Source organism: Pinus tabuliformis, chromosome 4_1 (assembly GCF_031772625.1).
Source record: "Pinus tabuliformis cultivar Carrire ecotype Pingquan chromosome 4_1, CPIR1, whole genome shotgun sequence".
NCBI lineage: Eukaryota > Viridiplantae > Streptophyta > Pinopsida > Pinales > Pinaceae > Pinus > Pinus tabuliformis.
In genome coordinates, this window is record NC_142303.1 from 187,337,088 (window position 1) to 187,350,487 (window position 13,400).

The window sequence follows — 13,400 nt, forward strand, 5'->3', positions numbered from 1 at the left end:
GAAAGGAATAAAATGAAAAATCAATCTGGTAGTCCCAGTTTTTGGATCCAATGGAAAATATCTATGTATTTGTTTTTTGCTTCTCGCCATTGTATATTTTCTATGTTTTTTAAGAATTCATTTACAAGGAATTTTTTGCTTAGCGTTAAAACCTACAGGGTGACAATAGTGAGAAGAGATGTCAAATTTGATGAGGAGAAGGCTATGAGATGCTCTCTAGAGTGAGAGTTGAGTATCCCACCAAAGGAGGAGCTTATTTCTCCAAAGGAGGAGCCTCATGAAGAGATTCAAGTTGTTGTGGAGAAGCCACATGTAGAGGAGCAGACAAGAGGTAGAGTCGAGGCACCCACTCAACTAGAATCTTCCAAAGAGGAGAAGAAGAGAACCAGAGAAGCTGACATATTGGTACAGGGTGCACAAGAGAATGTGGGGCTCCTACATCTCATCGCAGATAGAGGAGATCACCAAAAAGGTACACTGGGTATATGGCTCTCATGAAAGAACTAATTATGTCGAAGCCTTCTACATTTAAGGAAGCTTTTTCTCAACCAATGTGGTTTGATTCCTTAGTGGAGGAGTATGACTCCATCATGAAGAAAAATGTATAGGAGGAAGCACCGAGATCAGAGAAAAGGTCAGTGGTTGGTTCGAGATGGATTTATAAAGTGAAGCATGCAATTGATCGGAGAATTGAGAATTATAAGGCTAGATTTATGGCCAAAGGCTTCTCTCAGGTATAAGGAGTGGACTATGAGGAAAAATCTGCACCAATGGCAAGATATTCCTTGATCAAAACCATTCTAGCATCGGTTGTGAAGATGGGGTGGAATATCCAGGAGATGGATGTGAAGACCACCTTTATCAATAGTGTTGTTGAGGAAGAAATTTACATAGAGTGGCCAAAGGGATTTGAGAAATATGACAAGGAGCCACATGTGTATAGATTGAGGAGAACCTTGTATGGTCTCATACAAGCACCCCAAGCATGGTACACTTGGATCGACACATATCTTAGTGGATTTGGCTTCACAAAAGGTGAGGGAGATACCAATCTCTACCACATTGTGGTAGATGGTAAGTTTCTTATTTTGGTTTTGTATGTTGGTTACTTGATACTTACAGGGGATGAGTAGTTGATCCACTCTTGCAAGGTATACCTTGCAAGAGAATTTGAGATGAATGACATGGGCTTGGTGTATTACCTGGGATGGAATTATGGAAGGGCGATGGTGAGATATTTGTGAGTTAGGCGAAGTACACATCTGAAATACTTCAAAGATTTCACATGGAGAACTGTAAGCCTATGGACACATCTCTAGCTACCAACTAGAGGAAGGAGAGTGATTCTTCAGGAGAGCTAGTAGATGCCACCACCTATAGACAACTTATGGGATCCTTGATGTATCTACTTAACACAAGGCCCGACATATTCTATGCATTTAATCAATTGATTCAAGCCCTTATGAATCCTACCAAGTTGTGCTGGAAGGTAGCAAATCATGTGTTACAATACCTCAGAGGCATAATTGAGTATGGGTTATGGTACAAGAGTACAGAGGAAATGAAGCTCCAAGGATTCAATTATGCAGATTGGATAGGGATTCCATCAGACAGGAAAAGTAGTTCAAGTGCTATCTTTAGTTTTGGGTCTGCAGCTATTTCTTGGTATAGCTGGAAACAAAGGTCTATGGCAGTCAACTCAGTAGAGATTTAATACATAGCTACAAGTCAAGCATCTTGTGAGGCAATATGGATGAGTAAAGTACTTGTGGGTCTTTCCGGTCAAGATATGGATCCAACAGTGATTTATTGTGATAATCGGAGTTGTATCAAACTCTCTGAGAATCCATTATTTCATAACAAGTCCAAGCACATTTATATTAGGTACCATCAGTTATGGGATTGTGTGCAAAGGAGAATTATGATGCTACAATGCATTCCAACTCAGGAGCAAGATGCAGATATCTTGACAAAGGCTTTGTCAAGAGGAAAATTCGAATTCCATAGGTGCAGGATAGGGGTGGTGCAAAATCCATTTCTTGTTAGGAGGGAGTGTTGGAAATTTTAGCAATAAAGGCTAAATTTGACTTGTTCCTTGGTCAAATTTAGTAAATTGATTTTCCACATCAACAGGATTACTTAGATTGCAATTAACTTGTGTGACATGGATTTGTCTACTAGTTTACTCTGTAAATTTGATTTATAGGCTAGAAGTAGAGTTGTGCATGTAGTGATTACTAAAATTTAGTAATCTAGTTCAGTTATTTTTAGTTTGACTCGTTTAGCTAAGCTCAAGCAACTATTTTAGTCAGTTAAAGGTCAATTAAGTAGTAGAACTATTGTTAACTCAGTGATCTCTCAATTAAACTAGTCAATCAGCTGAAAATAGCCCAGACATGCATGGAACTCGAATTTCCTAGATGGAGTGGAGAAAAAGGAACATTGTAATTATCAATTGTATACTAGTTGAGTGTACAGACTTGGAAGTTAAGCAGGTGAATCAATCCTTGGGAATTGCATAAGCAAATAGGAGAAAATTCCTATATTTTTGGAGCTAATTTCCTACAGGATTGCACAACGAAATAGGAGCAATCTGGGGACTTGAACTGTATATGTGCTGGACAGAGAAGCACAATCAACAAGAGAATAGGTTTAGATTCCAGGGTGTGCTTCAGGATCGAAGCAAGATATTATAATAGTTTTTTACTCTCATCTAATAAAAGAAAAGCATTGGAGGTGTTTTTCTCAGTTGGGGTTCCCCTATAAAGCGTTGTATTCTTGTGGTGTTTTAATGGTTGCATGGCATTGCATGTGTTTCTAAATTGTGATTTCCATTCCGCAGAATAGCAGAGGAAATTTGTAATCTCTTGATTTCAGTTAGATTTCATCAGTAGTAGCAAATTTATATTAATTTCTACAACAAGGGTCCTCCCTCAATAGATAATCCATTAGAGATAGTGTTATTATCTTGAAAGGGTGTTCTCTATCACCCCTGGCCCAAATGCACACGTTTCTCACAAATATATCACTAAGGAGGACTTGGCCTAGGCATTGTGTTTCATGTCTATCTTGGAATTTTTAAGAAGCTACTCCTCATAGATAAAGGAAATATTAACTATGATAGGTGTATTGTATTGCTTAGATAGGATTCTTGTCACATTTGACATGAACACAATTCAACATCGACTTTCCCACTAGACTTCTTTCCAAATCCATGTTATGGTTCTTCATAAGGATTTTTTTCAAACACATATGGGTGAAAGGTGGTTATGCTTGCTTAATTTCCATGCCATACAATAATATTCCTAGTTCTCCAAAACTCATTCTATGAAGTGTCACAATCCAGGACTTCAATGTTCATACCTTACAATCGAAAGGAATTCTCACTAAATTATCCATAGAGCTAGGAGGTAAGACTATCTCAGTCAAGGTTAAGGTATTATATGTTCCTCACAATTATAAATTTTTCCTTGGTTGTAGTTGGTTATATGAAATGACAGTTATGGTCTCAATGGTTTTTCATATTATTCACTTTCCACATAATGGTAACGTGGCAACTATTAATCAACTTGTTTACTACACAGCTAATACCATGACAAGCATTGGTAAGCATGTGCTATTTATAAGTGAAAATACAGAATTATGGATTCATTGGGATGCATAAAGATTCATCACTCATGTGTTCATCTCCCATTCCCCTTGCACTCACCTTTGAAACCTTATATCCTATTAACGTGATCTCCTCTGTCACCATTGTATTTCGTAGGTCTCGTTATCCTTACTTGGTGCACATGGAAGATTAATTCCAAGGGACTATCATGTTGCTTCTAATAGAAGATACTACCTCTCTAGAGATCTTGTTAACACCTATTGACATTGATCATAACTCCACCATAATATGGAATATGATCAAGATATTTTTCCCACATGGGTCATCACTCTCCTTATTTTTCTTGACTTCTTTGACCTTAAGCTTCCTTCAAAAGAGACTATCTCAGAGGTAATGACTTCAAATGATAAGCCAAGGGATGATATGCCTTATGATGCATTTGTTTTTCCTAATTTAGAAATGGTGTATATTGATACACTAAATCTTAAATTGTGGCAAGGGTCCTTTCTTGGATCATGAAGTGAAGTGCCACCCTTGGACCAAGTCAAGTCTTGTATTTCTAATATTCAATTCCCCGTAAATTATAAAATCTAGATCCACACATCAACAAGTGTCTTGTACGTCCATTTTGTTATGATGGTCATCATCAAGGAGTTGTGCTAGGTCATAAGGCTACTTACCCTTCATGTCCTCAAGTGGTTCCCAATAATTACATGGTTCTTGGATCTCATTGAAATAAAAAAGCTTGAGTAACATGTCACTTTAGGTATATTTGGTTTATCCTTGGCATGGTGTGCCATATTTTTCCAAAAATATCCCATAACTTCATTAATGTCAATAAATATCCTTGAGTTATGCATAGTAGTGGACCTTACATTGTGTAACCTATCGAATTACATATTGTTTTTTATATTATGTATTTTAGCTTTTGGTGTGTGATGTGAGTGTTTTTTACTTTCTATGTGTTGGTTCTTTAAATTCAATGATTATCATGCTTGGTGCTTGATTTTCATTTGTTAGTAATATATGGTTCACCCTCATCAAAGGCACACCCATGGAGAGGCTAGTAAGTTACATACATCAGTCCTCTAGATATGTTGATATTTGTCACAATAATTGAGTGTTCGTGCAAGCATGCATGTCACAAGACATGGATTTCCACTCGTATATATGGAAGTTGGAACTAAGAATTGACCTATTCATAGCTAATTAATCATATCTAAAAATACAAAAAATAAATTATAAAATAAACTAAAAAACAAAAAGCATGCCCTTGTTCCTACGTAATCGATGCTTCATTTCTTTCATTATGTGATTTAACCTTGGGTCTAGTGTTTCTAGAATATTTTTATAAGACAAAGTAGTGTTTTTGTGATGACATCAAGTAAACATGATGTGTGCATTTTCAAAATTGGTATATAGGGATAGTTCCCTCCCTACATTGTTTCCTTACATTATTGACCATATTTGTTGCCATTGATGCGCCTTACGCTTGATCCCACCATATTACAACATTATCCCTTCCTTCATGCACATTGTAACTTGTCAAGTAGTGCATACCTTTCATGTGAGCCCTAGAGTAGCACTCTATTACCATTTTGTGCCCATGTTTTGAAAAAAATCATAGGCCCATGAATCCTCCTTTAGACCCTTCATGACTCAAATTTGTACCTCATTCTTCTCTATTCATCTTGATTTTGGCTATATCCTGAGGAGATTCCCAAACATATTTCTATTTCTTTATGGTTACCTTTTCATATTGTTGCTAATGTCTGAATTCCTATCACCACACTACTATTTTCTTTAACCCCATTCACCACTACTATGGTCACCCTTTAATTCTTGCCATTTTTGTTCATTTCTCTTCTATTTTTCAACCTCACCTATCTTGGAGAGACCACTATGTGAGTTGTTTTACCTTGCTAGACCCTTTTCTTCAGTTCACTTAGGTTTGTTCCAATAGTGTGGAAGTAAATGTTAACCGATGTGTGACTTACATTTAATATATAAAGTGGATAACAACAAGAAAAGCATGGGAATTTTTCATTACTATTTTCACTAAGAAGTGGCAACTATTAGTTATTTTTCCCTTAAACATGGAACCTATTTTCATCATCTTTTTATAGTTGAGCTTTCCCATGAGTCATACCATTAGTATGATTCATTTACTCCTCTTACTAGGTATACTTCCTAATCACCATGAAGAACGCTTCAATGCCTAATGTGTAGTTGGAATATATCATTGGTTCATTTGCATCAATGTTGCTAAGATATTCCTATGTCATGTAAACTATGTTCAAGGGAATTTTAAGCTTGAGTTGGCCATTTTTTGTTGTGTTGATGTTTTGTGTCATCCATCACTATGTCAATCATACTTCATGACTCTATGCCTTCACATCATATCTTAATGCTTATTGCACGTAAATTTATGGGGGATACACTTTGTTTCATCTCCACAAATGGGGCATACATTGAGTCCCTCCGTCGACAAATGTCTTCCTATGAACATCAACTCATTATCTAGGAGAGAGATCTAGAAACCAACTAGTATCTTAGAGCTTGCAAACATCAGTGGAATTTTTCCTAATGATCAATAGTGGGTTTACCTCATTGGAACCTAATATTTTATTTCTTGGAATGTTCAACTTCATCTCATCTATTCATGCGCACTGGATTATACTAAGTACTCTAGGGTCCACTTTTATCATTGGTGGGTCCCATTATATCCCTTAATGGTTTTCCTTATTGGTTGGTAATCAAACGGTTTCTTCTATGCTTTAATTGGATCACATATTCATATACTATATAATCATACCATCAATAGTTTTGGATTCAAGACAATGGACCCCAAGTGCGATTACTCCTTCATGGTACCTCTCCCAAGTTGTGATGGAGTATGTCACTATGGTATGAAAACCTTAAGGACTACATTGGCACTCTCATTAGTTCTAGATGTATTCTTCAATTATACTATGACATATATCCACATTATATATGCTCATGGCGATGATCTCTTTTATGATATGGATCCACCATGTACTTTTTCATGGCCATGGTATTGCATATTGTTACATGTACTTGCAGTGTATTTTGTTCTAGCCATGCTTTGTCCTCTATTGTACTTAGAATAGGTATGCCTACTTTAGGGATGATTTATATATATAATTAGTTTATGACCGGTTACATATATTTCTATTTCCTTGATCCAAGATATCCTTACATATACCACTCTACTCACCATCAATTTTGTAATGTACTTTATTGATTAGTTTCTCTTATGACTTCATATATTAGGGGGCATTTATTATTTTCTACTATTGTCCTCACAAGGAAGTTATTAGATGTTATGAGGGAAAAAATATATAATTGTGTAATTTCTCATAATTATTTCACAAGAAAAATAATTATTTTAACGCGATTTCATAATTGGGAAGAAGTCGTAATTTAAAATAATATTCATAGTGAACTATGAAAAGCTCATAATTTAGTGTGGAACTTGAGAGAAAAATGCATAATAGAGAAAAAATTCATTATAACCTAGAATTCAGCATGGAACTTATCTATGAATTATAATTGCTTAGTTCCAATGAAATGGAGTCTATCTATGGCTTGTATTTGTTATGAAACCAACTCAAAAAAAGATAGAAAAGATAGATCAACACCTTAGAAATAAGCCTCTTCGAGGGGGCAACCTCATTTACATTACACAAATGAATAATTCTTAGATGATACAAATGAAAAGACCTCCTTTCTATATATAGGAGTCTAAGGGGTCATAATATAATCAAAGCCGACATAACAATAATAATGTGAGGGAAAAATAATAACAATATGGGGACTACATGGGCACAATAATATAATAAGGGGGTTGTACTAATAACAATAAGGGTTTACATTAGTAGTATAGGGACCTAACTTGCCCCTCTCCTTCAAAAAGTGTTGTCCTCAACGCTTGAGTAATTCTTGATGCTTCTGTATAAAATTCTTGTTCTCCCATGTGGAATCTTGATCGGGTAAGTTCTTCCACTTGATGAGATGCTTTGAAATTGATCGATTTCGTAGTTGTTGGGTTCTTGTTTCTGTGACTTCTTCAGGTTCCAATATGATTTTTCCTTCCTCGTCAAATTCTGGAAATATTGTTTAAACTGGGATCCTCTGCAACTTTTGAATCAGTGGCCACACATCTTCGCCCTTCTTCCATTCATCCCTTACTTCATTTATCCAATCTTGTTCGATAATAGAAATAGCACAAAATAATGCTTCCACATCCTCATCCTTTCTTGAGAGTGCATCTGCAACAAAATTTTGCTTCCCTTTTCTGTAGATGATTTCAAAGTCATAACCCAACATATTTGTGACCCATTTTTTCTGTTCTTCTAAAGATAATCTTTGTTCTAAAAAGTATTTAAGACTATCATGATCTATTTTTACCTTGAAGTGTCTTCCCATTAGGTAAGGTCGCCATTTCTTAAGTGCATGTAGTATTACCAACATTTCCTTCTCATAAATAGCTTGCTTGAGCTGTAGCCGTAAAAATACCCAATCACCTACATCAAAACTTCTTTCACTACGATGTTCATCTACCCATTGTTTCATTTGATTCTGCACCAAAGTGGCATTATCCTTTAAAAGTTGGAGAACTTGTTGTTGATGCTCAATGTGATCTTTCACTGCTTGAATCTTTTTCTTCTTGATATGTCCTTCTATCTTGAGAGTTTTAGGAGTCGTAATTTCTTCCAATGCATTACAATATATGGTTGGATTCATTTATTGATGCTCGATGTGATCTTTCACTCTTGAACATTTTTCTTCTTGATATGTCCTTCTATCTTGATAGTTTGAAGAGTGGTAATTCCGTCCAATGCATTACAAGATATGGTCAGATTAATTTCTTCTTTCTCGATGTGATATTTCACTTATTGAGCCTTTTTCTTCTTGATATGTCATTCTATCTTGTAAGTTTGAGGAGTGGTAATTCTTTCTAATGCTTTACAAGATATGGTCGGATTCATTTCTTCTTTCTCTAGGGTTGGTTCCTGGTGTATATCCTCTTTTCTTGATGTTTCTTCATCATTTTCTTCCTCCTCTTCATAATCTATGTAAAATAATTTCTTCTCAGCACACTTATGACCTTTAATGTATTTGTTATCACAATTGCAACAAAGCCCTTTTGCTCTTTTTTCTTCCAATTGTTGTGGTGTCAAACTTGTAGGTTGTGGAAGGCTAAGAGAAACAACACTTCCATATTTATAGTTGTGAAGGTAGACATCCTTGTTGCCATAATTTTTATTTCCATTTTTATTTCCAACCTAAATGCCTTCTCCAATGAATCAGGTTCCCAAGGACAAACCTCATGTTGAATGTTATCCTTAAAGTCCATATGGAGACATCAATCCTCTGCTTCTCTCGAATATCATTTTCCCTTATATTCAATTTTTGAAAGTCGTCAATGTTCTTGGCCATTGACCACTTTTGTTTGAGATTTATAAATTGGTTAAAGAAGGTGTTTCTCTTTGTATCCTCATAATGTGCTATCATTTCCGTAAAAATTGACCACGTAACAGGTGGTTTACGAGAACAAAGCCCTCTATACCATAAAAAATGATCTGGTTCTAAATATGAAGATGCAATACGTACCTTTTGTAATAGTTGCACCTCATGTAGATAAAAATATTGTTCCATCTGTAGTATCCAATGTACCGGATCCTTGCCATCAAACTTCTTCATATCGACTTTTCTTGATTTTAGGAGCTCCAGCTTGCAACAACTGTTCCTATGAAATTTCATATCTCTAAGTTCTAAAATTGCATCCTGAAGTATCCCTTTGAGTGCTCTTTCTAACCCCACAAGTCTGATCAAGATTAGATTCTGCAAGGAAGATTTTTGTCAGTTCTCCCATGATGACCTGATTATAGACCGGTTCAGTAGAGTGCACTTGTACGAAGTGCCACGTGTCCCTATTTCAACCTTAGGACCTAAAACCAATACAAATAAAACTACAGTCTGTCTTCTTTTTGCAACATCTTACGAAATTTCAATTTGATGCTCAGAGAGAAAGTTATGACAATTTTCCCAAGGTCACCTATTTGGGATGTAGTTTGGGATCCTACAGAAACCGAAAATTCCTCAGATTATATATCCGCCAATATAGTGAGACAAGATTTGAAATTTGGACCTGAGCTGCACCACTATTTTGACTCAAATGGGTTTTAATTGCAGAGTCTAAACCTTTGTAGAAACAAAATTATAGGGAAAATTCCATGATGACCTTCTTGAGATGCAATTCTAGAGCTTGAACAAACCGTAACTTCCTCAGATCATATCTCCGAAAATATAGCGAAACAATATCTGAAATTTGGACTCGAGGTTCAGACATAGTTATTCTCAAATGGGTTTTTTTGTAGCATTTGAAACTTCGTAGCAAAAAATTTATAGCGCAAATTCCACGATGACCTTTTTGGAGTAGCGAAACCCTAGAATCCAAAGCTCTGATACCAAATGTTATGAAACCAACTCACAAAAAGATAGAAAAGATAGATCAACACCTTATAAATAAGCCTCTTTGAGGGGGAACCCTCATTTACATTACACAAATGAATAATTCTTAGATGATACAAATGAAAATACCTCCTTTCTATATAGAGGAGTCTAAGCGGTCATAATATCATTAGAGCCGACATAACAATAATAATTTGAGGGCACAATAATAAAAATATGGGGACTATAAGGACACAATAATCTAATAAGGGGGTTGTACTAATAACAATAATGTGTTACGCTAGTAGTATAGGGACCTAATAGTACCCACCTAATTCACATGCCATCAATCCTATCCCCAACTCTTCTAAATTCCTATAAGAAGATGCCAAATGGGAGGATAGGGGAACTTAGAATATGTGAGTGAAAATGTTGTTGGAATAGAGTTGTTAGCTATAGAAGATGTCTTATGGGGAAAATAGCAAGGAGGATTAGAAATAAGCAAATTATCAATCGATACTACAAGGCTTATCCTTCGTTTCCTAGAGTTGAGTAATAAAATAGCTTTGACCATAACATAATACGCCATTTTTGGAATAACAAATTATCAATAAAGTTAAATATATTTCATCCATATTTCATGGAACACAATTCAATATATCTTCTTTTATATGGAATATAAGGTCTCAATTTATATTTATGTAATTAAATATAAATTATCTCTTTATTGATTATTTTTTATTTCACTTTAATGAAAACAATATAATATTAATCTCTAAGCATTATATTTTTTGCATTATAGGAAAATTAAATAATAATTTTTTTATAATTACCAATGTCTCTAGTAGTTTAGTCCTTATTTTATCTAGTATTTTGAAAATTCCTCTTTTTTATTATTTCAATTTAATGAAAACAATATAATATTAATCTCTAAACATTATATTCTTTGCATTATAAGAAAATTAAATAATGATTTTTTTATAATTACCAATGTCTAGTTTAGTCCTTATTTTACCTAGTATTTTGAAAATTCTTTGAATTAAGGGTGAAAGTTTGTATAGTTTTTATTTCAAAAATTATACTTATAGAATCATTTACTTCCTCTAAAATCTATGTTAAATATTAATTAATTGATATTTATATTTATGCCTAATACAATGGTTAATTAAACTATTTTAAATGTTTTTTTAACATAAATATTTTATGGTTTATATTTTTTTAAATAATAAATATTATTATTTTTAATATTAATAAATTTAATTAAAATAAAATTTACAATAAAGTAAATTATATAGTATCAATTTTCTCAAATGAATTTTGGTAGAGAATATCAACATGCCATTTAGTCAATCTCAGTATCTCAAATGCACTTTTCTTGGTACAATTTATAATTGACTTATGTTTTAACAAACATAACTCTAATTGTGAAATTGCCCATATTTATATCTGCAAAGAACATACTCAATTATTTGCATGGAATAGCATTGATTCTCAACAAAAAAATTGCCCATACTTATATCTGCAAAGAACATACTCAATTATTTGCATGGAATAGCATTGATTCTCAACAAACAAACAAAATTTCTAAGTTAATAACTAGTTCAAGTACTTTTATTATTTTGCTTTCATGAAATCTATAATATATCCACTCTTACTAAATTTACAAAATACAGTGACTAATTCTTTTAATATAACAACAATGATAAGATAATTTTACTATTTTTTTAACTAAGCTACACAAAAAAAAACTACTATGTCAGACTTGTTATATACATTTTCATTCTTTTCACTCTAATATTCCATATATACAATTTCATTCTTTTAACTATAACATTCAATTTATAAATATAGTAGATCTTACTACTATAAATAACTACAAACATTTATGTCAATATAATGACAAACTCGATGAAAACATAAAAAGTTATATCTCCTGATTCTCATAAATCGATATAAATATAATAATATTGAAAACTTCAATTGATATATGTTTTGCCAAGAAACTTATGTAACGAAGCATCAGCCCAACTTAACTTCGAGTATCTGTCCCATTACTCGCTTCATTAAAAATGCTATATAATAGAGTTTAAACTAATGATGATGATGATGCTACGATAATAAACTAATGTTAAAGAGTTCACTGAAATCTCTGCCTTATTTGAACCGCAGATTTTGCATTACCTAGGTACCAACTCGCTAATGGAAACAGTGGCATTAGATGCAGGAGTCGAAGGCGTGTGACGGGATGATCCAGAACTGCTTATTTTGGTGGTTTGGGAAACGTACGAATTCACGAAAGCAGGCTTCGTGGGATCAGGTAATAACGTCACAGAATCAGTTGCAAGCATCAAATTGACAGTAGACATCAGTGGACGAAGATGGGATTCGGCTTGTGTGCACAAAAGTCCAACTTGAATGCATCTCAAGGCTTGCGCTTCATCGCACGTTTCAATTATGGCTGGATCAATCACTTGCACGATATTTCCTCCATCGTATGATCTCCATGCCTGCATTAACACAACGAGTTCGTCATTATGACAAGGTATATATACACTTCGGACATATCCAAACGGTTTGTAGATGAACAAAACAACACGGTACAGTTATGCTGAGTTCCATATACAACGGAAACAGTATCTGACCCATCCCAAAAGAATCTGCTTTTCAGTTGACAAATTGTAATCGGTGTTCTTTCTTCCTGCGATAATTTCCAGGAGAAGAATGCCAAAGCTATAGACATCAGCTTTTACAGATAATTGTCCCTGCATAGCATACTCTGGTGGCATATACCCGCTGCATATCCAATGTACAATGTCAAAGATTACATAATAGGGAAGAAAAAAAAAACACTTGAACTAGGTAATGATAAGTTACTGCATAGAAAACTGTGGTTGTACATGTTAGAAAGTAAAAGCTTAACTGAAAATGTAAGTCTCCAAAAACAATACAAAGATGACATAAACTTTAAAGTACAATTTCAGTATTCTCAATTCTCTAGAAACGAAATGAGCATAGAGTAAAACATATGCATTGACAATGTATGAGATATTGAAATCTTACTAAGTTCCAGCAACTCTTGTGCTGACGTGAGTTTCGTCTTCAGTGAAAAGTCTTGCTAAGCCAAAATCTGATATCTTTGGGTTCAGTTGTTCGTCCAACAACACGTTGCCTGCTTTAATGTCCCGATGAATAATCCGCAACGGAGAATCCTGGTGAAGATAGAGAAGCCCACGAGCTACTCCCATTATGATGTTGTAACGCTTCGGCCAATCAAGCCTTCTGCGTTTGTTTGGATCTGTATCCATGAATGGGC

General features: G+C 34.4%; 1 protein-coding gene across 1 annotated transcript in view; it reads right to left on the reverse strand.

The window, feature by feature from the left end:
• Positions 1–12,034: 12,034 nt before the first annotated feature.
• Positions 12,035–13,400, reverse strand: part of LOC149174835 (cysteine-rich receptor-like protein kinase 8) — a 118,397-nt gene continuing 117,031 nt past the window's right edge. The window contains exons 4-6 of the mRNA XM_089419424.1: positions 13,148–13,382; positions 12,730–12,880; positions 12,035–12,594 (exon numbers count right to left, since the gene is read on the reverse strand). Of these exons, the coding sequence (XP_089275550.1) occupies positions 12,265–12,594; positions 12,730–12,880; positions 13,148–13,382 (716 nt within the window). The 3' untranslated portion in view covers positions 12,035–12,264. The remainder of the gene's footprint in view (positions 12,595–12,729; positions 12,881–13,147; positions 13,383–13,400) is intronic.